Source organism: Jaculus jaculus, chromosome 13, assembly GCF_020740685.1.
Source record: "Jaculus jaculus isolate mJacJac1 chromosome 13, mJacJac1.mat.Y.cur, whole genome shotgun sequence".
NCBI lineage: Eukaryota > Metazoa > Chordata > Mammalia > Rodentia > Dipodidae > Jaculus > Jaculus jaculus.
In genome coordinates this window covers 23,581,567-23,608,333 of record NC_059114.1, presented here as the reverse complement: position 1 = coordinate 23,608,333, position 26,767 = coordinate 23,581,567, and the positions used below count along the sequence as shown (strand labels likewise).

General features: G+C 43.8%; 1 protein-coding gene across 2 annotated transcripts in view; it reads right to left on the bottom strand.

Moving 5' to 3' along the window:
* Mapkapk5 (MAPK activated protein kinase 5) overlaps positions 1–26,382 on the bottom strand; it is a 42,177-nt gene extending 15,795 nt beyond the window's left edge. Inside the window, exons 1-9 of one of the 2 annotated variants that reach the window (XM_045132374.1) lie at positions 26,064–26,382; positions 15,306–15,379; positions 13,821–13,896; positions 13,125–13,222; positions 11,270–11,378; positions 8,365–8,454; positions 6,797–6,892; positions 3,865–3,945; positions 1,303–1,490 (exon numbers count right to left, since the gene is read on the bottom strand). In XM_045132374.1, coding sequence (XP_044988309.1) covers positions 1,303–1,490; positions 3,865–3,945; positions 6,797–6,892; positions 8,365–8,454; positions 11,270–11,378; positions 13,125–13,222; positions 13,821–13,896; positions 15,306–15,379; positions 26,064–26,099 — 848 coding nt within the window. In that variant the 5' untranslated portion in view covers positions 26,100–26,382. The remainder of the gene's footprint in view (positions 1–1,302; positions 1,491–3,864; positions 3,946–6,796; positions 6,893–8,364; positions 8,455–11,269; positions 11,379–13,124; positions 13,223–13,820; positions 13,897–15,305; positions 15,380–26,063) is intronic. The other variant, XM_045132373.1, reaches the window with a different exon arrangement.
* Positions 26,383–26,767: the final 385 nt, after the last annotated feature.

Below are 26,767 nucleotides of genomic sequence, written 5' to 3'. Positions count from 1 at the left end.
CAGGTCAGCCTGAGCTAAAGTGAGACCCTACCTCGGAAAACCCCCCCCCAAAAAATTAAATGAAAGGGGGTTGGAAAAATTGCCTAATGAATAAGGTGCTTGCTTGCAAAGTCTTAACAGTCCAAGTTCAAATTCCTAGTAGCCACATAAAGCCAGATGCACAAAGTGATACATGCTTCTGGAGACTGAAGTGGCAAGAAGCTTTGGTGCACTCATTCTCATTCTCTTTTTTATTTGAGAGGGAGAGAGATGGCTTAAAGCTTAACGAGTTTGCCTGCAAAGCCAAAGGACCCAGGTTTGATTCCCCAGGACCCATGTAGGCCAGATGAACAAGGTGGCATATGCATCTGGAGTTCATTTTCAGTGGCTAAAGGCCCTGGCGGGCCCAAATCCGACCCCCAGCCCCCCCCCCCACCGTCTTTCACTCTCTCTCTCTCTCTCAAATAAATAAATATTTTTAAAAAATAAAATAAAATAAAATTTAAAGCGGAAATATCAGAACAGTACCCAAGTGGGTAGCCAAGTTTCCCACACAAGTGGACAGAAAAGCAAATATACCTCAAATTTTGTTTTCTTTAATCCTCTTGTTACCAAATGTCTCTTGTCAATTTGTTTTCATCCTGTTACTATCCCTAATTTGTACAAATCTCCCCATCTTATAGTCTATGTCTATGTCAGAGCAACCAGCTAGCAGGAGGAAGATTAGAAGGTGAAGCCTAATACAGCCACACATGTAATATAAAGGAATAAAAAGCCAAACATTGTCATCTCAGCACCAAAACTCAGTTTCTGGCTCAAGTACATTCCCAGTGACAGCTTACATGCAAGAAGGACACAACAAAAAGTTTGCCATGTAAGGCTCTCAATTTAATGCCCACAGAGACCAACGACAGAAAGCTCTGGGTTTACGGTCCTGGGAACAAAGCCTAAGGATGCAACAGAAAGGAGAAAAGTCCAGCTTGGCGTGGTGGTGCATGCCTTTTAGTCCCAGTACTTGGTGGGCTGAGGTAGGATAAACACCATGAGTTTGAGGCCAGCCTGGGACTACAAAGTAAGTTCCAAGTCAACCTGGGCTAAAGTGAAACCCTACCTTGAGGAGAAAAAGAAAAAGGAGAGAAGTTCCATTTTTAATGAGACGTGAATTAGGAGAGCTGTACCCTCAGGCTGTAGGGGTAAGACTTCTTTAATCTCAAAGCAGGAAGAAACCTATCAGGGAAATAAAGGACTTTCTCTACCTAGTATTCCTTGGCTCTACCACCTTAAGGCTACCTGGCTCCCCCACTCAGCAGCCCAGGGACTCACTTCCTCACAACATCTTTGGCCATCTCTGAGATCTGGCTCCATTCTTCTTCTGGGAACTCGAAACTTCCTGTCATGATCTTTCTCCGCATATCTTTTGGGATAGTCCGACTGTGGTGTTTGGAGTAAAAAGGAGGGTATCCGCAGAGCATCACATAGATAATCACCCCTAGGGACCATAAGTCACAGCTCTGAAAGCAAAAGAGAAAACAATCACTCATAATGGGGATGGAGCCCCAAAATAAGGCCTAGGGACAGCACTGTTACCCGAAGACTCACTGCACAGGGGCTGGGCAGTTTGAGAACAGCTTAGGAGACCTCAATTTTCTCTTCATATTATTTATATAGCACCAATAGTATGCACATGAACATTATTATATAAGGTCAGTCTAGGGCAAAATAGTCACTTCTATTCTCACTGTTTAGACCCAAGCTGCTATCTGATTTTGGGGTACAGGATGAGGATATTTCACCTCCAGCATAACAGATATAAACTAGCTGGCTATGAAACATGGACTGTCAGGGATGAGGATGCAGGAAAAAAAGTAGCTAAGACACATGCAGGCTGACCCCTTACTACATACAGCCCAAGACATTTTCGAAAGACCCAAGACAGTTTGACATAAATTAGGGAGAGGTACTGAAGATCTAAAAATACTCCTTTGGCCACAAGATTCAGTCTACTTATAAATTTAACATGATATACTTGAAGATGATACTGTGAAATTAAGGCACCAAGTAGTTAGGTATTAAAATGACTACATGGCCCATAATTCATTCCTTTTTTCCCTTTTGCTTGTCTATAGCATATGCATATGTATGTGCCCCTGTGACACCCCCATATGCTCACCTTCAGCTGGAGTGGAACACTGGGTGTCCCACTCTATCACTCTTCTGCCTGGTCTTATTTTGAGCCAGAGTCTCTTTTTTACTGCTTCTGGAGTTTCCATTGATTCTTGGGTCTCTGAAGGACTAGAGTTACAGGTATGTGGCCATGTCCTGCTGTTTTATGTGGGATCTGGAGATTTGAACTCTGGCAATCTCAGGTTCCCTCAGGCTCTCATGCTTGCACAGGAAGTGCACTTAACCACCGAGCCATCTCTCTAGCCCATCACTGCATTCTTATTAACAAGCTCTATCTGCCTTGGGTCTGCAGTCTTCTTGAGTTATTGGATGAAAAAGGTAGACGTCTCCCAGAGGGCAGCCCAGTGAGCTGCCACTGGACCACAGGCTCCTTTCACACCTACATCTGTGTTGCTCAGGCACTCTGTTCATGTTTGACATCACACTAGTGGATGTTTGTGGATGCTACAGCACGTGCTGCAAAACACTAGAGATCACAAAAGTGAAAGGGTTCTTCAATTAAGCAAGTTTGGGGTATAGGATGTACTCAGTCGGCAGACTGCTTGCCTTGTATGCTCAAAGCACTGGGCTCAATTCCCAGCATTGCATATACCAGGCGTGGTGCGCACACCTGTAATCCAAGCATTTGGGAGGCTGAGGCACAAGGATGAGGCATTGAAGGCTAGTTTTAGTTACATGAAAGCCTGTCTTAAAAAAAAAAAAAAAAAGAGCAAGCTCAAATCCCTTACTTTATGGATGCGGAAGCTGATGAAGAGTGAGAACGGTGTGACCTCAACAAAGCCGCACAGCTGAAGTGCGGTGCCAGAGCAGTGGCCCAGCCTTTCACCATCCTCAGCCCTTCTCTGCCATCCAGAAGAGCCTCAAGTGTCCAAGCAGCACATGTTTTCTGATCTACCCAGCAACTCCAGGGCCTCCTTCTAAACACACACCTCTTGTGCGTGCCTTATTTAGCATGGGCATGCTTCTTATGTGGGTACAGACCACATAAGTCACCAAGCACTTGTCATATGTATAAGACTGTTCAAATTGGTTATTTTTGTTTTTAACGTATTTCTTTGTCTTTTTTTTTCTCATGCTAGTAATTGATGAAGCAGAAAGATTAGTAACATAAATGATTAGTAACATAAATGATGTCTTCGTGAGACTCACATCTCAGAAGTTGCCTCCACCTCATCACACAAAGCAAATCATGCCCCTCCAGTGGACTGTAAGCAGCCAAATAAAAGGTAACCATGAACTTTTTGTTTGTTTGTTTTCCTTCAAGGTAGGGTCTCACTCTAGCCCAGGCTGACCTGGAACACACACTGTAGTCCCAAGCTGGCCTCAAACTCACAAGAAACCTTCTACATCTACCTCCCAAGTGCTAGGATTAAAGGTGTGTGCCATCACTCTACTTCATAAATTCATGAGATTAAAAACCTGAATTCCAGAGCTGGGGAGATGGCTCAGCAGTAAAGACTGGAAAAGCCTGCCGGCCCTGGTTTGATTCCCCAGTACAGTATGTAAATCTAGATGAACAAAGTGGAACGTGCGTCTAGAGTCCCTATGTAGTGTGACAAGGGGCCCTGGTATGACCATTCTCTCTCTCTCTCTACAAGCCTTTAATTCTAAATAATCTCCTGCATTCTGGCTACTTGTACTCTCACAAATACCTCATAACAGGGCTATATCCATGGGGTGAGGAAAATCTCCCTTCCCTACCTTGTTGTAAGTATAAGGTGTTGGCGAGGTAGGTATGATGCCAGACTTCTCCTTCTGATGCCTTCTCTGTGCCTCCAGTACCTATCAGAGTTAGATCAAAAAGGATGTTTACTGAAATTACATACCACATCATACAACTTGGGGCATGCTACTGGAAGGTTAAAGATGGAATGATAACCAAGGATCAAAATGTAACTCCAAGCTGGAGAGATGACTCAGTGGGTCAGGCACTTTCCTGCAAAGACTAAGGACCTGAGTTAGATTCCCCAATACCCATGTAAATACAGATGTACAAAGTGGTGCATGTGTCTGGAGTTTGTTTGCAGTGACTAAAGGCTCTGGCATGCCCTTGCTCTGTCTTTCTCTCTGCCTCTTTCTCTGTATGTATGTATATGTATGTTTTAAAAATGTAAGTCCACATCAACACAATTTTATAAGCCTTTCTTGTTTTGGGTTTTTTTGTTTTGTTTTTTTTTTTTTTTTTTTGGTTTTTTGAGGTAGGGTCTCACTCTGGCCCAGGCTGACCTGGGTAGCTATTCTAGCTCAATCAGTGAGCTCCAGTGTTAAGTGCAAGACCCTGAATCAAAAAGTAAGGTGGAGCCGGGCGTGGTGGCGCACGCCTTTAATCCCAGCACTCGGGAGGCAGAGGTAGGAGGATCGCCATGAGTTCAAGGCCACCCTGAGACTACATAGTGAATTCCAGGTCAGCCTGAGCCAGAGTGAGACCCTACCTTGAAAAACCAAAAAAAAAAAAAAAGTAAGGTGGAGACATATTTGTGTTGCAAGACACTGAAAATCAAGCTGTAAGTAAGCAGGAAGCATTCTCCCTGATGGCAGCTATCCCTGTGCTAGAAGTGCTAAGCAGGTTGGGGGTTGGGAGGAGTCATCCCAAACAGTCTACCCAGCAGTGTACCCTGAAAACTACACATCCAACCAGCCAGGCAAGATGGGCCCACTGGTACAATAGTGACATGTCAGATGGATTATCAACCGCTGATTGGATTTGGTGCATTCTCCACAAGGGGAAATGCAAGCCAGTATTGAAAACCTAGTCAAAAGCCTAGGAAGGTTATAGGTCTTGAGGGAAACTACTACTGGCTAAAAGGATATGTTGTGGACTGGGGAAATGGTTTAGTGGTTAGGGTGCTTACCTGCAAAGCCAAAGGGCCTTCGTTTGATTCCCCAGGAACCACGTAAGACAGATGCACAAGGGGGCACATGGGTCTGGAGTTCATTTGCAATAGCTGGAGGCCCTGGAGCACGCATTCTCTTTTTCTGTCTATCTGCCTCTTATCTTTCTCCCTCAGTCCCTCCATCCCTCCCTCTCTCTTTCTCAAATAAATAAATAAAAATATTTTTAAAAATAAAAATAATTTAAAAGGATATATTGTGCCCACCAAATTGCCCTCTAGATACTTATACTTATGCACATGTATTTGTGCTGCTCTTACTTTTGGTCAAAGAAACTTCTTTTTCTTTTGAGGGGGGGCTCGATTTTGTAAAGTAGTGTCTCTCTCTAGCCCAGGCTGACCTGGAATTCACTATGTAGTCTCAGGGTGGCACCAAACTCATGGTGATCCTCCTCCCTCTGCCTCCAGAGTGCTGGGATTAAAGGTGTGCACCACCATGCCCGGCTTAATTTTTTTTTTTTTCCCTGAGGTAGGGTCTTAATCTAGCACAGGCTGACCTGGAATTAACTATGTAGTCTTAGGGTAGCTTCGAGCTCATGGTGATCCTCCTACCTCTTTTTTGAAATTTAATATTTTTAAAAAGTAGAAAATTAAGCTGGTGTAGTGGTGGTGCACGCCTTTAATCCCAGCACTTGGGAGGCAGTGGTAGGAGGACTGTTGTGAGCCCAAGGCCACCCTGAGACTACATAGGTCAGCCTGGGTCAGAGTGAGACCCTACCTCGAAAAAACAAAAAACAAAAACAATATATATATTGGAATTGTCTTCATCTCATGGCGATCACCTACCTCTTACTCCCAAGTGCTATTACTCCTAGTCTTGAGGCCGTTAGTAAGTAAAACAAAGGTCACTTGAATACAAGCAGTATGATAAAGCTGAGACAGTATATTAACTGAGCTGAATACTGATTGACAAACAGCTTTGTACTGTTTGGACCAAGAGATTCAAATCCCAAGTGATTTTGAACAGGATGGTATAAGTGATCATAGCACTGTTTAGCATGGCACAAAATTTGAAGTTCAAGATTGCTGGAATTTTCTTTATGCATATGTGCTATGTGCACATGCATGTGGAGGCCAGGAGTCAATGCTGAGTGTCTTCCTCAATAATTTTCTACCTTTCATTTTATTGAGGTAGGGTCTCGCTCTGGCCCAGGCCAACTTGGAATTCATTATGTAGTCTCAGGGTAGGCTCGAACTCACGGTGATCCTCCTACCTCTGCCTCCCAAGTGTGTGATTAAAGGAGTGAGAGAAAGAGAGAGAGAATGGGTGTACCAGGGCCTCAGGGCCTCCAACCACTGCAAATGAACTCCAGATGCAAGCACCACCTTGTGCATCAGGCTTATATGGGTCCTGGGGAATCGAGCCTCAAACTGAGGTTCTTAGGCTTCACTAGCAAGCCCTTAACTGCTAAGCCATCTCTCCAGACTATTTTATTTTATTTTTATTAGTTTATTTTACTTTATTTTGGTTTTTCAAGGTAGGGTCTCACTCTGGCCCAGGCTGACCTGGAATTCACTATGTAGTCTCAGGGTGGCCTCAAACTCACGGTAATCCTCCTCCTACCTCTGCCTCCCGAGTGCTGAAATTAAAGGTGTGAGCCACCATGCCTGGCTAATCTGTATGCTTTTCAGTCTGAGTTTTCCCACATCTGTATGAAGCATGCCCATTTGTGGTATAGAAAAGGAGGAACACAAGCAGATAGGCAGCATGGTCAAACAGGGAAGAAGTAGCACGTGCTTACCTGAGGGGCTACATAATAGGGGGTAAACTGGGGAGTCATCAAATCACCCTGGTCAACTTTAGCAAATCCAAAATCACATAACTTCACTGGAGCATCCTGAAATAAAACAAATGGGAGTCACTATTCTGTAGCTATCAATAATATTAAAGGAAACTGGGCATGGTGGCTCATGCCTATAATGCCAGCACTCAGGAAGCTGAGGCAGAAAAGTGTCATGAATTTGAGACCAGCCCTGTCTTTAAAAGAAAAAAATGAGAAGCCAGGTGTGGTGGTGCACACTTTAATCCCAGCACTGGGAGGCAGAGGTAGGAGGATCACTGTGAGTTCGAGGCCACCCTGAGACTCCATAGTGAATTCCAAGTCAGCCTGGGCTAGAGTGAGACCCTACCTCGGAAAACCCCCCCAAAAAAAAAAAAAAAAAAGAAAAGAAATGAGAAAAATCTAGATTCAAGACATGTGACCCTGAACTGTAGAAGGCTCTAAACTTCTAAGTCTTAGCCTAGGAATAATATGTCCCCACATCTGGAAAAAAAAAAATGATTCTATACTGAGTAATGGAGAAGAGATTTCTACTCAGTCCTCTTCACTTTGCAACTTGTAAAAGCAGCTATATAATCAAGGTCTCAGCCTACTGGCCCTCTCTCTGTGGACTTATTACCTTCTATCAACCTAGGGTACTATTTCACTCTGAACTTCAGCTGTGACAACTAGATCAATTGGATTTGGTGGGATATGAGGGAATAGGGAAGGAATAAAGGGGAAAAAGCTTATCAGGGCTAAGAGCAAATTAAACTTAAGTGTCAAGGTAATATATAATAGCACAGATGCCTGTCTCTTCCCAAAGGTCCTCCAAATAATATACACAACTATAAGTTACATAAACAAATTGGGAGCATCCAGAATTATCAAGGCTATGGCTACAGTAAAATTTCTGAGCCTCTAATAAGGAAACAAGTGGAAGTAAGGTGTTGAAAGCCTTCTAAATCATGAATTCAGAGCATCTCAAACACATACACAGCTACTCCTGAGTTATGTTTAGAGCAGAAGTACTAGTGGAGCATGCTGGTGCTTGCCTCTAATTGAAAAACTCAGAAGACAAAGAAAAATATAATTTTGAAGCCAGTCCAGTCTACATAAATGAGTTCCAGGTCCGCTTAGGCTAAATAGCGAGATCTTGTCTCAAAAACAAAGGAGGTTGTGGGTGGGGGGGAGGGAATTAACATGGGATATATTTTTATAATCATGGAAAATGCTACTAAAAATTAAAAAAAAAAAAAAAAACAAAGGAAGGGTAAGGATGTAGCTCAGCTGGTACAATGCCCTAGGCTCCATCTTCAGGAAAGCATACACTGGGTGCTACAGGGCATAATTGCATTCTTAGCACTCGAGAGATAGAGACAGGAGGATCTGAAGCTCAAGGTCATCCCCTGTTGTATAGTGATTTCAAAGCCAGCCTGGGCTAAATGAGACCTTATCTCAAAAAAATAAAAATAAAACAAAAAACAAAAGCTCACACAAAGGTAAAACAAAGTAGCAATACTATAATGATGAAAAGCAAGCTTTCTCACCAAAGAGTTATCCTTGAAAAGCAGATTTTCAGGCTTGAGGTCTCTGTGCGCAATGTTTAACGAGTGACAGTGTTGTAGAGCCAAAGCTATCTGGAAAAGGACACAGTGGAACAGCCGTCTCTTAGCAAAGAACAACCTTTAAGACCCCGAGTGTGGAGAGCACAGGATATTAAAAACATTCTTTACATACACACATACATACGTGTGTGTGTGTGTGTGTGTGTGTGTGTGTGTGTATGATTTTTATTTATTTATTTGAAAGCAAGAGAAAGAAAAGCAGAGAGGGAGAGAATGGATGCACCAGGGCCTTCAGCTACTGCAAACAAACTCTAGACACATGTGCCACCTTGTGCATCTGGTTTATGTGGGTCCTAGGGAATCAAACCTGGGTCCTTTAGCTTTATAGGCAAGTGCCTTAACCACTAAGCCAGATCTCCAGCCCTTTTAAAGCTTTTTTTTTTTTTTTTTTTTTTTTTTTGAGGTAGGTTCTCACTCTAGACCAGACTGACCTGGAGTTTAATCTACTTACAGGCTGTCCTCAAACTCACAGCAATCCTCCTACCTATGCCTCCCAAATGCTGGGATTAAAGGTGTGCACCACCACACCCAGTTATAAGCTTTCTTTAAATCTACTAAGACTATGGCCTATTTCAATGTCCAAGAAGAAATTTAAAAAGACTTGAGATACCAAGAAACATAAATGAAATAAGCTTAGTTGAACAACAGACTATTTTCTTAAACCAACAAAAATGACAACAAAAGAATTCTTTTGTTATAATAAACTGATGGGTCCATCCTATAAGAAACAAGAAAAATAGAACACTCCCACTTCCATTCATCACTGGTGTGACAGGCACGACAGTGGAAACACTAAGTCAGCAGTCTTCAGGAGGCATGGCTTCCTCAGCTTGCCAGCAGCAAGCTCACTCAGAAATGAAAGGCCGGCTCTACCTTCAAGCCAGCCAACTACAGTTTTCTAGTGGATATTGCTATCTGCTCAGCCTACTTGTTCAAAGTTGTTACCTGTTAGTATGGACTTGAGGAGATTTTGTTTTACAGACAACTAACAGAGCTTACTCTTTAGTCCTAATAACTGAGAACTAAAAGGTGTAATTTAAAAAATTAAGTACAACAGATCCTACCATTCTTTAACTCAGTATGAAACTTTCTCAGCTTTTCAAGTATTGGTTCTTCCATAGTCAATCAAAGGAGGCATACAAAAATGCAACTTCATGGGCTGGAGAGATGGCTTAGCACTTAAGGCACCTGCCTGTGAAGCCTAAGGACCCAGGTTTGAAGCTCCAGGTCCCATGTAAGCAACATGCACATGGTGGCGCATGGTCTGGAGTTCGTTTGCAGTGGCTAGAGGCCTTGGCCTCTATCTTTCGCTCTCCCTCTATCTCTAATTTTTTTAAACAATGCAACTTGACAAATGATCATGGGAACTTTGGAAGACTTTTCTATTAAAACAGAATTGGGGGCTGAAGAGATGGCTTAGCGGTTAAGGTATTTGCCTATGAGGCCAAAGGACACAGATTTGATTCCCCGGGACCCACATACACCAGAAGCAGAAGGTGACACATGGTGTTTAGAGTTGGTTTACAGTGGTTGAAGGCCCTGGCGCACCCATACTCACTCTCTCTCTCAAATAAATAAAAACCATTAAAAAGGGGGCTGGAGAAATGGCTTAGCGGTTAAGTGCTTGCCTGTGAAGCCTAAGGACTCTGGTTCGAGGCTCAATTCCCCAGGACCCACGTTAGCCAGATGCACAAGGGGGTGCACGCATCTGGAGTTTGTGTGCAGTGGCTGGAGGCCCTGGTACGCCCATTCATTCTCTCTCTCTCTCTCTCTTTCTCTCTCTCTGCCTCTTTCTCTGTCTGTCAATCTCAAATAAATAAATAAAAATTTTTAAAAAACATTAAAAAATAAGAAGAAGAAAAACAGAATTGGGGCTGGAGAGATGGTTTAGCAGTTAAGGCACTTGACTGCAAAGCCTAAGGACCCAAGTCCCTAGTACCCATGTAAACCAGATACACAACATGGCACAGGCAACTGGAGTTCATTTGCAGTGGCTAGAGGTCCTGGAGTGCCCATTATCTCTCTCTGTCTTCCCCTCTCTCTCATGAATAAATAAATAAAATATTTTAAAAAGAGGATTGGGCTCCACCTTTGCTCATCTTCTGGTCTGAAGATAGGTCTTGAACTTTACACCTCCACCAGTAGTTAGTGCTGGTTGGAATCCTAGTATTAAATGTGACATAAATCATTTCTGTAATGAAATATGATATATAACTAGGAACAATCCAGAATAACAAAAAATCTGAGAATGTTAATCAACTCTGAAGGAATGCTAAGAAACTCACACAAGAAACATCAAACACAAGCCGGGCACGGTGACGCACACCTTTAATCCCAGAGACCACCCTGAGAATACGGAATGAATTCCAGGTCAGCTTGGGGCTAGAGTAAAACCCTACTTCGGAAAAAAAGAAAAGAAAAAAAAAAAAAAGAGACATCAAACGCACAGATGTCTTAGAACCTACTTTGGTACCATACAATTTTTCAGGCGCTATCCACAGCACTGGACCTCAAAGGCAATGCATGGAAGCTGCATGTCTAAAGGGGTCAACAAAGGAGATATGAACATCTTCCTTTCCGTTCATCTAAGCCTTACAATAGGCTTAGAAGAAACAGGTGACAACCAATTAAGAATACAGTCCTCCCCCCCAAAGTATAAAAAGGGTCACATTTCTCCTGTTCAGACATCCTTTTTGATTATATAACAAAGCAGGCAATGAGAAGTCAAATAGAGCTTTTCTTTAAGATTCCTTTTATTCCCCCTAATGAAATTATGCTTGTGAACCAAAATAGTTGGCAGTTTGATTGGTACCCGGGGTTGACTTGCCTGCTTTGTTACTTGGCTGGCTTGCTTCTCTGTAAAGTGCCGGTGCTGGCTGATTCTGTGAAATAGCTCTCCCCCTTCCATCATCTCCATTACAATTAAGAGTCGAGCCCTGTTTGAAAGCATTTGATGTTGTTAAGTTTAAAAAAAAAAAAAGCCCCAAACAAACAAAAAGTTCTGAAACATTAAAAAACTGATCTCATCTACAAAATGTGTAACCACTTCTTAAGTCCAAGCTAAGACATATACTAAATACAAAAAAAAAAAAAAAATTAAAAGTCCTCAAATGTTCTCAAAAACAAGAAAAAAAAGCCCATAAATTTTGGTGACTATTCTTTCATAGAAATCTTCCAGCTTCTGTCCAAATGCTTTCACCAACAGAGCAAAGTTGTGAAAAATGGTCATTCCATTTTCCAGTGTTTTTAAAATTCTACATTCTTCTCCACCTGTAAAGTATCTGTTTTCCTTTCTAGTCCTGGTCTTCACACAGCCTCAGGGAGACACTTTACCTCCCAGTCTGCATTGGCAGCAGCTCCCTCCTCCTGTCAGGCTCAGAATATGAGCTAGATGCAACTGCATTCCCTTAGTGCCATCACACTATGATGAAGGTCTCCCGCCCAAGGTACTTGCCCAACATTTGACAGCTGAAAAATAATGCTGATTTCTTCCTTTAAAACTAAAGTCAGACGCACACCTTTAATCCCAGCACTTGGGAGGCAGAGGTAAGAGGGTCACTTTGAATTCAAGACTACCATGAGACTACATAGTGAATTTCAGGTCAGCCTGGGTGGGAGTGAAACCCTACCTCAAAGGAAAAATATAAAAAACAGATTAGCAAAAGAGCATTTTCTTGTATCTAAGACATTTGGGCCCTTTTCATTGATTTGAAATGGAATTTGTTTAAATTCCAATTTTATGTTAGTTTAATTTAATTAACTAATTTGTTTATTTTTTGACAGATGCTTTTACTATGCAGCCCAGGATGGCCTGGAATTTGCAATTCTCCTGTCTCACCCCCCCTCCCATTACCTGCCCCAAAGTACTGGGATTACAGGCTGGCATTTTTCTTTTTTTAATTTCAGGATTAAGGATTGAACCCAGGGCCTTGGGTATGGTATGTAAGTACTCTACCACTATATTCCTAGGCCTTAAATGTTTGTTTAAAAAACAGAAACTAGGGCTGGAGAGACGGCTTAGCGGTTAAGCGCTTGCCTGTGAAGCCTAAGGATCCCAGTTCGAGGCTCGGTTCCCCAGGTCCCACATTAGCCAGATGCACAAGGGGGCGCACGCATCTGGAGTTCGTTTGCAGAGGCTGGAAGCCCTGGCATGCCCATTCTCTCTCTCTCCCTCTATCTGTCTTTCTCTCTGTGTCTGTCACTCTCAAATAAATAAATTTTTTAAAAAATAAAAAAAAAAAAAGCCCTCCTAAAAAAAGAAAAAAGAAACTAGCCAGGCGTGGTGGCACACGCCTTTAATCCCAGCACTAAGGAGGCAGAGGTAGAAGGATTGCCGTGAGTTCAAGGCCAACATAAGACTACACAGTGAATTCCAGGTCAACCTGGGCTAGAAACCCTACCTTAAAAAACCAAAAAAAAAAGAAAAGAAAAAAGAAACTAATCAAAATCATTGGGTTGGAGAGTAGCAGATGAAACAAGATTTCCCATGAGACAACTGGTGAAGCTGAGTGACGTAGGAATTAATTACATAATCTCTGTATTTACCAATACTGGAAAGTTTTCCAAAATACAAAGAAAAAGGATGGGAAAAGGAGTGAGGGAGAGGGAGGGAAGACAAAGAGTACATAAATGAGAGGCAAACTCCTGCATCTTGGCCTATAGGAGGGCACGTGCAGTCTTACCTGGGGCTGGACTCATGAGGAAACTGTACACTGTTAGCGAACACTTCAATAATCTGCACTATATTTGGGTGTGTAGCACACATCATATGCAGACGTACCTTAAAGAGAACCGAAGAAATATTTCTGTACAAAGAAAGTGGCAACTTTTCTCCCCAATCCTTTAGCCAAAAACTACATAAGGTCCAAGGGAAAAGCCCACTTCAGTAAAAACCTTCATCACTTGAAATGACATAAAGACTACCAACAAGGAAGTATTTTTACAAGTTATCTTTTCAGTGTTCTTTTCAAAAATAAAACCTCACTAGAACATGCATCTGGAGTTCATTTGCAGTGGCTGGAAGCCCTGGTGTGTACATTCTCTCTCTGTCCCTCTTTCTCTCTCTCAAATAAATAAATAAATAAATAAATAAAATATAAAAAAATAAAATAAAACCTCACCAACAGATTTACTTTGTACTGTCCTATTAATAAATATTTCGCAAATAACTTATTTTATCTCAGAAGTCACTTCTGTTAAATACTAACAGCTTTCCATGCTAAGATCTAGAGCCATTTGAGAATGATCCATGAAGAGGACAGAGAAGCTTAGGGTGGATAAAAACCTTCATGTGTCTCTGTACTCTCTTGGGAGCTGCTTCACCTGTGAAAACAGGCACTTCTAGTATTTAAGCAACTCACAGCAATGAAGGACTGTACCTCATTTCTAGCTTTTGGACGATCAAGAAGAATTTTCAGTGCAAACCGTTCTTGGGTAGATTTCTTGACACAGACTCTAGATTTGGAGAGAAAAAAAAAACATCAGTGATCATCTAATTTCACAAATTTAATATGTGGAAAGTGCAATTCATTTCTAAAAATATTTATTTGAGAGATACAGAGAATGAGCACACCAGGGCATCTAGCGAATGCAAACAAACTCCAGATGCATGTGTCACCTTGAGCATCTGGCTTTACATGAGTATTGGAGACTCGAACCCAGATCATTAGGCTTTGTAGGCAAGTGCCTGAACCACTGAGTAATCTCTCCAGCCCTGGAAATTGCAATTCTTTTATTTTGGTGGAGGGAAGGCAGGAGGAGTTTTAAGGTAGGGTCTCACTCTAGCCCAGACTGACATGGAACTCACTATGTAGTCTCAGGGTGGCCTTGAACTCACAGAGATCCTCCTACCTCTGCCTCCTAAATGCTGGGATTAAAGGCATGTGCCACCATGCCTGGCAGAAATCGCAATTTTTTAAAATATATTTATTTATTTATTTGAGAGAGAGAGAGAGAGATGAAGAGAGTGGGCCTCCAGCCACTGCAAACGAGATGCATGCACTCTCTTGTGCATCTGGCTTACACGGGTCCTGGGGAGTTGAACCTGGGTCCTTTGGCTTTTGCAAACAAGAGCCTTAACCGCTAAGCCATCTCTCCAGCCCCAGGAATTGCAATTCTAAGCAAGGATATATCAGGGTGCAGCCAAACAAATCTGCCCACTCAGGAGGCAGAGGCAGGAGGATCATTGGAAGTCTGAGGCCAGCCTGGACTACAGAGATCCTGTTTCAAAATAACTAAATAAATAAAACAAAACTCCCAAGAAGACCATAAAAAAACTCATAGAACTTGACCCCATGGCAGTAGGTCATACTTCAAGACATTAACTCACCACCATGAGCCAGTGAAGAAATAATGAACTCAGTTGGCTACAGATGACTCTCAAAATCTTAAGAAATCCCATAATAAAAACTATGTGACTTGACTACTCAACTGTATCTCTAGAGGTAAAACCCTAATATAAAACTTCTACTAGGAGCACCAGGCATGCACATGCCTTTAATTCCAACACTCAGAAGGCAGAGGTAGGAGGATCACCATGAGTTCGAGGCCACCCTGAAACTACATAGTAAATTCCAGGTCAGCCTGGGCTAGAGTGAGATCCTACCTTGAAAAACCAAAAAACAACAACAACAACAAAAAAAAAACAACTTCTATCAGGAGCTGGGGGTATAGCCAGTATGTGTTTAGTAACATCATGAGACCCTACAGTCAATTCCCAATTTAAAAATCAAAATCAAACAGCAAACATACTTGTTTGATTAAGGCTAATTCTCAAACCTAACATCTGAAGCTTGTAATTCAAGAAACATTTCAAATGACCCTTCTCAGAGCAATTTGACACATTTCTCACATGGATCTCTTACCTAACTGGACCACTAATTCCAGCTCCAAGCTTCTGAGTCCAATTGATATTGTATTCTTCTAAAATGGAGGTTTCCTATGAAGATTAAAAAAGGGGGGAGAGCACAGGATTATTCTTCTATTAAAAAACTGAGACATGGTGGCGCACACCTTTAATCCCAGCACTTGGGAGGCAGAGGTAAAAGGATCACTGTGAGTTCAAGGCCACCCTGAGACGACATAGTGAACTCCAGGTCAGCCTGGGCCAGAGTGAGACCCTACCTCGAAAAACCAAGAAAAAAGCTGGGCCAGACATGGTGGCACATACCTTTGATCCCAGCACTGAACTACATAGTGAATTCCAGGTCAGCCTGGGCTAAAGACCCTACTTCAGGGGAAAAAAAAAAAAAAACAAACAAAACAAAACTGAGTAACGGGCTAAGAAATGGGTCTGTGGATAAAGCCCTTGATGTGCAAGCAAGAAGACCTGAATTCAGATCCCCAGAACCCATGTAAAGCTAGATGTAGGGACATGAGCGTATCTGTAATCCCAGCACACATACGGCAGGATGGGAAGTAGAGATGGAAGACGCCCATGACCCCCAAGCTTGTGGGCCAACAAGCTGGCAAATATAGTGGTGAACAATGATGGACCCTGCCTCAAAATAAGGTACAAAGCAAAGGACAGACACATGAGATTGTCCTTGGGTCTCCAAACACAAGCCATGGCATGCACACATGCAAGAGCTGACTAATTAAGCAGAGGTAAACTACAATGACTAACCAACCCTATCTTCTAAATATAGGCTAACCTATACTTCCACGACAGTCACACATTTTGTCTCCATGACTCAGTCATTGCCTTTTTTAGCAGTTGTCTCCTCATTGCTGGGAAAAAACATTGACAGCTTATGGAAGGAAAGGGACTATTTCGGCTTACGGTTTACAGAACAAGTTTTATCATGGAAGGGAAAGCATGGCAGAGTAGACAACTGAGTGTCACATCTTTTCACAGCTGAGTGTCACGTCAGCTGTGAGGAGGCAGCAAGAGTTTGTGAGCCAGTCAGCACTGGCAAGTAGGGGTTGGATTATGAAATCCCAAGGCCCACGCCCAGTGACACACCTCTTCCAGCAAAGCTCTACCTTCAAAGGCTCCACCAGCTGTGGACTACTTATGAGGCTTTATCATAAACACATAAGGATATGGGAGACATTCAAACCACCACACCTTCCAATAATACAAAGATTCCAGAGTAAGAGAAATGATTCAGGGGCTGGAAAGATGGCTCAGCAGTTAAGGCAAGTGCAAAGCCTAACAACCCAGGTTTGATTCTCCAGTACCCATGTAAAGCTAGATGCATAAAGTGGCACATGCATCTGGAGTGCATTTGCAGTGACTGGGGGACCTGGTGTGCCCATTCCCTCTGTCTTTCTTCTCTCTCTCTCTCCCTCCCTCACCCCCCCCCTTGCAAATAAATAAAAAATATTTTTTAAAAAGAAATTATTCAGCTCATCTCTCAGGCTCTATTTGAGTAGACAATGTTTTTGGAGGTGGGGAATTTCAAAATGTTCAAAATGCAGTAACTGCGCTAGGGCCAGTTAAACAGAGGTACGACACTTGCCGAGCATGCAAGTGGCCTGTACTCAATCTCCAGCACTACACACACACACAACCACACACACCATCTACTAAATGCCTCTTCACTGTAAAAGTCAAGGAAGGGGCTAGAGTGATGGCTTAATGGTTAAGCTCATTGCCTATGAAGCCTAAGGACCCAGGTTCAACTCCTCAGTACCCAAATAAGCCGCATGCATAAGGAGTTCATTTGCAATGCCGATTCTCTCTCTTTCTCTCTCAAATAACAAAAATTTTTTAAGTCAAGTAAAGCCAAGCGTGGTGGCACACACCTATAATCCCAGCATTCAGGTGGCAGAAGTAGGAGGAAGCCACCCTGAAACTACACAGTGAATTCCGTTCAGCCTGGGCTACTGTGAGACCCTACCTTGAAAAACAAAAACAATAACACCAAGAGGGGGAAAACAAAAGTTCAATGTGTAGAGGTGGAGTATGGACACTTGACTGTACATAAGGTAGGAGGGGTATAGCCAGTCTTTTCTATGTACCTGATTTCCAGACCTCATTTTTCTTATACCTCTTGCCCTTCTCCTGAGGTTTAACTCTGCCATCTTTGTTGATGGCAACACAAATGCTAACCACTATGAAAGCATCAAGACCAGCCAGACAAAGAAGTTAACATACACACCACACACCTTTCAAATTGGCTATGTACAGATTTCCTTACATGTTTTAATCACAAAGGAAAAGGCAGGCATGACCTAATTAAAACTCTATGAAAGGGCTGGAGAGATGGCTTAGCGGTTAAGCACTTGCCTGTGAAGCCTAAGGACCCCGGTTCAAGGCTCAATTCCCCAGGAAGGACCCATGTGAGCCAGATGCACAAGGGGCACATGCGTCTGGAATTCATTTGCAGTGGCTGGAGGCCGTAGCACGCTCATTCTCTCACTCCCTCTCTCTCTCTGCCTTTCTCTCTCTGTTGCTTTCAAAAATAATAAAAAAAAATAATAAACAAAAATCCTACTGAAAGACAAAAGATAGGGCCTAAGTAGGCCAGGTTGGCCTCAAATTTATAATAGTACTGCCTCAGCTTCCCAAGTACAGAGATTACAGGTACATGCCACCATAATACACAATACACTAGGATATATATAGACTATAGGAGAGAGAAAATGGGCATATCAGGGCCTCTTGATGGTTCAAACAAACTCTAGATACATGCACCACTTTGTGCATCTGAATTTACATAGGTACTCAAGAATCAAACCTAGGCTAACAGGCTTTGCAAGCAAGAGCCTTCACTGCTGAGCCATCTCTTCAGCCCTGGACCAACTCTTTAAAGCTATCATTGACAAACATAGAAATTTGCTATCTTGCCGGGCGTGGTGGCGCACGCCTTTAATCCTAGCACTCGGGAGGCAGAGGTAGGAGGATCACTGTGAGTTTGAGGCCACTCTGAGATTACATAGTGAATTCCAGGTCAGCCTGAGCCAGAGACCCTCCCTTGAAAAACCAAAAAAAAAAAAAAAGAAAGAAAAGAAATTTGCTATTTTAAATTAACAAAGACATCAACTTGGATTAAACCAATTTTGGTGAAATTTCCTACATGAGGGTCCCTAAATTATGACTCACAGATAAATGCAACTACAGCCTGTATGTATGTATATAGGTTTTTTAAATATTTTATTCATTTATTTGATACAGAAAGAGGGAGAGAGAGAAAATGGGTGTGCCAGGGCTTCCAACCACTGCAAACGAACTCCAGACGCTTGTGCCCCCTTGTGCATCTGGCTAACGTGGGTCCTGGGGAATTGAACCTGGGTCCTTTGGCTTTGCAGGCAAATGCCTTAACCTCTAAGCCATCCCACCAGCCCATAGGTATGTATTTTTTATGTTTAGCTTATATATTTTAATTGTACTGTTTTTGCTTTTGATATTTTGTATTTATTTACTTGTAAGCAGCGAGAGAGAGAGGAGACAGAAAGAATGGGCATACCAGGGCCTCCTACCACTGCAAACGAACTCCAAATACACATGACACTTTTTTTTTTTTTTTTTGCTTTTCGTGGTTGGGTTTCACTCTAGTTCAGGCTGACCTGGAATATTCACTCTGTAGTCTCAGGGTGGCCTCGAACTCATGGTGATCTTCCTACCTCTGCCTTCTGAGTACTGGGATTAAAAGCATATACCACCACACCCAGGCCACATGTGATACTTTTTGTATCTGGCTTTATATGGGTACTGGGGAAGTGAACATAGGTTCTTAGGCTTTGTAAGCAAGTGCCTTGTTGCAGTCAGGTTCGTACTGCTGGCAGAAATCACCCAACCAAGAGCAGTCTGTGAGAAAAAAAAAAGATTTATTTTGGCTTACAGACTTGAGGGGAAACTCCATGATGGCGGGGAAAATGATGGCATGAGCAGGGGGTAGACAACAGCAACAGGAGATTGTGCCAAACACTGGCAAGGGAAAAGTAGCTATAGTGCCTGTAAGCCCACTACCAGCAATACACTGCCTCCAGGAGGTGTTAATTCCCCAATTTCCATCAGCTGGGAACATAGCATTCAGAATACGTACATTTATGGAGGGGACACCTGAATCAAACCACCACACACCTTAATTGCTAAGCCATCTCTCCAGCCCTTTTGATTTTTTTTTTTTTTTTTTTGAGACAAGGTCTCACTGTAGCCCAGGTTGAACTGGAACTCACTCTGTAGCTCAGGCTGGTCTCAAACACACAGTAATCCTATCTCAGCATCCTGAATTCTAGGAGTCAAAGGGTGTGCCACCACACCCAGACCAATGTATTTTTTTCCTCCTAAGGCCAGAGAAATGGCTTAGCAGTTAAAGGCACTTGCTTGCAAAGCCCAATGGCCCAGGTTCAATTCCCAGTACCCACATAAAGTCAGATGTAGGTCTCCACTGCAGACATAGCAACTCCCCAGGGCAGCATGTTGACAGGGCTGACCCCAGGTCCCTGCCACATCTCCCACACTAGGCCTTGCTCCTTCAAGCAGTGCCTGGAGCTTCCAGATCACCAAACAGCAGGCTTGTGGATGAGCTGGAGTAGTCATTCCAGGCTTGCTTTACCTCTCTTGTGAGTCAGGGTTATGTGAATGGCACTGATCAGGAAGAAATTCAAACTGGTATTGATCAGTGTATCCACAAGTTTCTGGATGTTGCAAGACAGACAAGTGCTTTTTCCTACAAAAAAGATTAGTTGTCTATTCAGAAGCCAGAGCAAGTTATCAAAAAGGAGGTTTCAGGGACAGGCATGGTGGTACACGCCTTTAATCCCAGCACTCAGGAGGCAGAGGTAGGTGGATCGCCATGAGTTCAAGGCCACCCTGAGACTACAGAGTGAATTCCATGTCAGCCTGGACTAGAGTGAGACCCTACATCAGAAATAAAAAGGGGGGGCAGGTATCAGAACTAAAGAATTTACTGCAACTGAAAGATGTGCTGGTCCAGAATCAATGAAGCAGAGGGACTGGCAGCAGGTGCTGGAGGACATCAATGCACAGCACAACAAGCCAGCCAAAATCCCTCAGGGATCCCTGGCCCACCTTAAGCAGGCATCTGTCAACATCCCTGCACCTATGAAGCAGATCTGAGGGCTGTGGCTAGATGGTTGACTAAGCTTCCTTACCTATGGACATGGCATTTTGGAAGAACTGTGTTGAAGAATAAGTTAATTTTATGTTCCCACTATTATTTTTGTGAACGCTGGCTCTCACGTGCACTCTCTCTCCTGACATGAGGTCTCACTATGTACAGCAGGCTGGCCTGGAGTTCAGTCTCCTGTCTCAGGCTCCTCCTAGCTTCTTGGGTACTTGTGCAAATCTTTGGTAAGTCAAGTAAGGTTTTCATCTTTAGTCAAGTTCAGACTGTGGAGTAATGACACAGATTCTTTCTTGCTTCATGGATTCTTTGTTAGGTTAAATATCTTTCCAGGACTTCATTTCCATTTTTCTAGTTGCAAGTTTGTTAGTATCTGAAGGAAAAAACTAGTAATCTGAGAAGCAGGAGGTAAGGGTTTGATTATTGGCCTTAGTAACTATTCATCCATGGTAGTGCAGACACATACATAAATAAATTTGTTTCAAGGCTTTGAAACCTCAAGAAGAGGACTCTAATAAAGCATGTACTGCTTCCCGAACAGTACACTGTCACAAAAGGTTAAAATATGCTGGTGGTGCAGGTTAGTATAGGAGCTTTGATGCTGCTTCTACTTGGGCTGAGTTTTTATTTTACGTGAAGTTTACTTACTTGGTGATGTATCAGGAGCATGCTGCCCTGGGCAGTGATGGGTCAGTGTGAGGACAGGGCAGACCTTGTCTCAGTAGTGTCACAGTGGGGACATAGGTAAACTGTGAGGGGTTAAAGCTGACATAGATTATCTCTGTTTGTATAACCTTTTCAGAGCAGATTATATCCCTTTACCACAGCAAACACTGCGTTGTCCTGAGTTGTGTCTCCCGCTCGTTGTCTTGGCCCATGTTGGTCTACAGCCTTGATGTCCCTGACACGTACATATTCATTAATGTTCCTTGACTGGTCTGGATGCCACCTGGTCTATGAAGCTTCCACTGTCCCCCAGGGCATAGGGTTGTGTGTATCTCTAGTACCACCCATTTTAGTTTTCCCTTAATTATTGTAACTCATATTTCTCTCTGTCTGTGGCTGTATTATATGTCCCTGAGAATTAGGTACTATTCCCCTTGAACATAAGAAATCACATTTTTTTAAAATATTTTATTTTGAGCTGAGCATGATGGTACATACCTTTACTCCCAGCATTCAGGAGGCAGAAGTAGGAGGATCTCCACGAGTTCAAGGCTACCCTGAGACTACATAGTGAATGCCAGGTTCCAGGTCAGCCTGGACTACAGTGAGACTCTACCTTGAAAAACCAAAAATAATAATAATAATAATACCTACATACATACATATATATGTGTGTGTGTATATATGTGTGTGTGTGTGTGTGTGTGTGTGTGTGTGTGTGTGTGTATGCATAAATATTTATATTTGGGGGGGTAGCTACAGAGATGTCTTACTGAAGATGCCTGCAAAGCCTAAAATCTCATGTTTGAATTTTCAGGTCCCACATAAGCTATAAGTTATTCTAGGCTGGACCTGTGTCATACATGTAATCATAGCACCTGGGAGGTAGAAGGAAGATCAGTTCAAAGTCATTGTCACTTACATGGCAAGTATGATACCAGCCTAGGTGACATGAGACTCTATCTCCAAAAAAATAAATAAATAAATAACAGGGCTGGAGAGATGGCTTAGCAGTTAAGCACTTGCCTGTGAAGCCTAAGGACCCCAATTCGAGGCTCAATACCCCAGGACCCATGTTAGCCATATGCACAAGGGGGCGCATGCGTGTGGAATTCGTTTGCAGTGGCTGGAAGCCCTGGCGTGCCTATTCTCTCCCTCTCTCCCTCCCTCCCTCCCTCCCTTCCTCCCTCCTTCCCTCTCTCTGAGACTCCCTCTCTCCCTGCCTCTTTCTCCCTCTTTCTGTCACTCTCAAATAAATAAAAAAAAATTAAAAAAAATTTTGTCACTCACATTATAAAGTTTTGACTGCTGGTCTCATACTAATTACGCTAATTAGAAGCTCTGACTGAGCTGGTTGTGGTGGCACACTTTTCATTCCAGGACTCAGGAGGCAGAGGTAGGAGGAGAGCTGAGTTCAAGGCCACTCTAGGACTACAGAGCTAGTTCTACTCAGCCTGGGCTAGAGTAAGACCCTATAAAAATAAAACAAGAGCTAGAAAGATGGCTTGGCAATTAAAGCACTTGCCTGCATATCCAAAGGAACCAAGTTTGATTCCCCAGGTCCCACATAAGCTAGATGTACAAGGTGGTGCATGCGTCTGGAATTCATTTGCAGGGCTAGAAGGCCCTGGTGTGCCCACTGTCTCTATGTGCTTCTTTCTCTCTCTCTCTCTCTCTCTTAAAAAAAAAAAAAAAGCCAGATACAAAAAGTGGCACAAAGTCTGGAGTTTGTTTGCAGTGGCAAGAGGCCATAGCGGGCCCATTTTTTTTCTCCCTCCCCACCTTGCAAATAAATAATTTATGAAACTATTTCTTATAAGGTTTTCTTAAGCACAAAATCAGCAATACAGTATTCCATGTTCGCTTTCTTTCTAACTTTTTGTTGGCAACCACCCTCTTTTGTACCTCTCTTCTTTATCCATCCTTTACTGATTCCTTCTTTCCAGATCATCCCTCTTTATTTTGATACAATCGCTTTTTCTTGCCCTCATATTATGTAGGTCTTATACAGATAGTGTCAGCCACTATGAGGTCATGAGTGCAATGCCTATTTAATGTCTAGAAGACAGTATCCAACACACTGCTCTCCTTTTTTTCTGTCACCTCTTCCTCAATGGTCTCTGTGCATAAGGAGGGTATAACAGAGAGGCCTCAGTGCCGAGCATTCCACTGTCACTTCCTTTGAGCATTTTGACGAGTTTTGAAGGTAAGTACATATTTTGAGGAGAGGAGAGGGGAAAGAAAGACAGGAAAGAAGACAACAGGAGAGGGATGCTAGTTTATTGGCACCTGGCCACACCTACTCTTTTCCATGAATTATGTAGCTGTTAGCCCACAGCAACAGGAGCTGAGATAGAGACCACATGGACCACAGGCCTTAAAGTACCTTACGTGCACTTTAAAGAGTTCACTTTTCCAGAACATGTTCTAGAACCCACCAAAATCATCTCAGTATTTTTTTGTTCATTTTTATTTTTATTTATTTGAGAGTAACAGAGAAAGAAAGAGGCAGAGAGAGAGAGAGAGAGAGAGAGAGAGAGAGAATGGGCGCCACTTCCAGCCACTGCAAACCAACTCCAGACGCGTGCGCCCCCTTGTGCATCTGGCTAATGTGGGTCCTGGAAAATCGAGCCTTGAACCGGGGTCCTTAGGCTTCACAGGCAAGCGCTTAACCGCTAAGCTATTTCTCCAGCCCTCATCTCAGTATTTTTTTATTAGAAAACTACCCCCAAAAAATTGTAAATAAGAGTGAGACCCTACCTTGAAAAACAAAACAAACACACACACACAAAAAAAAAACCTGCCCAATACCAAAGTCCCTCACTTGAGATTCTAATATAAATGATTTGAGCTGAACATTGATATCTACTTTCATCTACTTGAGGTAGTCTTAATCATTCTATGAAGCTCAGGCTGACCTGGAATTCACTTTGTAGTCTCAGGGTGCCCTCAAACTCATGGCAATCCTCCTACCTCTACCTCTCAAGTGCTGGGATTAAAGGTGTGAGCCACCACGCCCAGGTTACTGTCTATATATATATATATATATATATATATATATATATATATATATATATATATATATTTTTTTTTTAATCTATTTGAGTGAAAGAGGCACAGCCAGGGCCTCCACCCACCACAAACACATTCCAGATGCACGCACCCCTTTACGCATATGGCTTATGTGGGTCCTGAAGAATCGAACCACACAGGATCCTTTGGCTTTGTAGGCAAACACCTTAACTACCAAGCCATCTCTCCAGCCCCTTGTTTTCTTTTTTCTTTTCTTTTCTTTTTTTTTTTTTTTTTTTTGAAAAAGGTCTAGCCCAGGCTGACCTGGAACTCACTTTATAGCCCATGCTGGTCTTGAACTTAGGAAGATCCACCTACCTCAGCTTCCCAAGTGCTGGAATTAAAGGCATGAGCCACCATGGCCAGCTAAAAAGAGAAATTCTTATATCACTATGTGAAAGATAGACAATTCCTTGCCTCAATAAACATATTTAAGAGGCTAAGGTGATTATTATTCAGTGGCTAAAGGTATCTGCTTGCAAAACATGCTGGCCTGGGTTCGATTCCACAGTACCCAAGTAAAGGCAGGTGCACAAACTGGAACATACATCTAGAGTTCATTTTCAGTGGCTACAGGGCCTGATACAACCATACTCACTCATTCTTTTAACCTCTCTCCTCTCAAATTAAAAAAAAAAAAAACTTTAAAAACGAATATATTTAGGGCTGGAAGATGGCTTAGAGGTTAAGGTACTTGCCTGCAAAGCCAAAGGACTCAGGTTCAATTCCCCAGAACCTATGTAAGCCAGATGCACAAGGTGACATATGCTTCTGGAATTCATTTGCAACAGCTTATCTCTCTATCTACCTGCTTCTTTCTCTCTCAATAAATAAACTTTAATTTTTTTTAATCTGCTTGTAAAAAGGCAAAAAAGTAGAACTGGAAATATGGCTAAGTGATTAAAGGCTCTTGGTTGCAAAGTCTATCCAACAGGGTTCAATTCCTCAGCACCGATGTAAAGCAGCCCGAAACCCTATCTTAGAAATGGAGCAAAGACAGACAGACACACACACACCTATTTTTTTAAGGGGGGGGGGGGAGAATCAGCAGGCCAAGGCTTCAGCCACTAAAATCAAACTCCAGGGGTTTGCATCACTTACTGGGCATGTGAAACCTTGTGCTTGCCTCACCTTTGTGTGTCTGGCTAACGTGGGTTCTGGAGAGTCGAGCATGGGTCCTTAAGCAAGCGCTTTAACTGCTATGCCATCTCTCCAGCCCCCAAAATTTTTAAAAAGAAAAATAAAGTGAAAAGCAGATTCTGAAAAACTTATCACACTTTAGGTCTTTGTAGAACACACACATTCTCTTTCGTTTTGGATAACAAAGCAGCAAGTCACAAGCCACTGTCACAAGCCTCCTCAATCAACTCTGACCCCCAGTAAGTCGAGGGAAAAGCACAGAAGTCACAGACAAGAAACAATCTATTCCCCCCCAAAGAACAGGTTTTGCAGGAAGACAACCACCTTATGAAACTTCGGGTTTCGAAGACGCTGATTTGATGGGCCAAAAGACACTCCAAGTGCTGTTGCAGCCGACCACGGGGAAGCACGGCGGAGACACCAAGGAGCGATGGGACAACAGACTCCTAGGAAGCCCCACCATCCCACTCATAACAACTAGCTCCACGCCACTCACCTTCGGTTCTGGCTAAGAGCAAACCACGTTAGTCAGGTACCCTCGCCCCGTCCCCGCCGACTCACATAAACCCATCTCCTGTGAGCTGTCACACGCGCTGCACGGAATCCCCTGGAGACCGAAACCCACAGACGCTGGAACCTCACCCAAAATGCACTCGCTTTTCTGCGATGCGAGGAGTGCGCAAGGCACAGCGGGCATCTCCCCCTTACCCTGATGGCTTTCTCCATGTCGCTGTTCTCCGACATGCTCCGCAGGGCTCCCACAGGCGAGAGTGACCGGGGCTGCGCAGCTGCCCGGTCCCCTAGCAGCCGGGAGAGCAAAGTGCTCGCAACTCCGGCCTCTGGGCCTCGGGGAGAAGGGCACCGGCCGCCCCGGGGGACCGGCGAGGAAGAGGGCTCCGGAGCCGGCTCGGCCTCGGCGGGCGGCTCTAGGATGCTGGTGGTAGGGGCGGCGGCGGCCTCGGCGGCGGCCCCTGCAGACAAACCTTTGTGCTGGGCCCCGCGCAGCCGCCTCCCGGCCTCATCCCCGGCCGGGGAGGCAGGCTCCCGGGGCAGGGCGAGGCAGGGAGGGCCCCGGCCCGGGGCGCTGTGCAGGGGCCTGGCGGGGCCGCCGCTTAGGCCCGGGCTCGCCAGGTCCTCAGAAGGAGCCTGCGCCTCCGCCTCCGCCGCGGGCACCGCCGCGAAGCCGAAGCCGAAGCCGAGCCCGCTGCCGCCGCCGCCGCCGCCGCTTCAGCGCCACACATCGCCGGGACACCCGCGCCGGGCAGCCCCGCCGTCCGCCCGTCGGCGCTGGGCCCTGCTGCAACTCCACGCCGCTCCTCCTGCCGCCCGACTCCGCGACCCCACGGCTCCACGCGCCCCTCGCTGGCGTCGCCGAAGCTTTCGAGCCGCCCCCGAGCCGCGCGGCCGATATG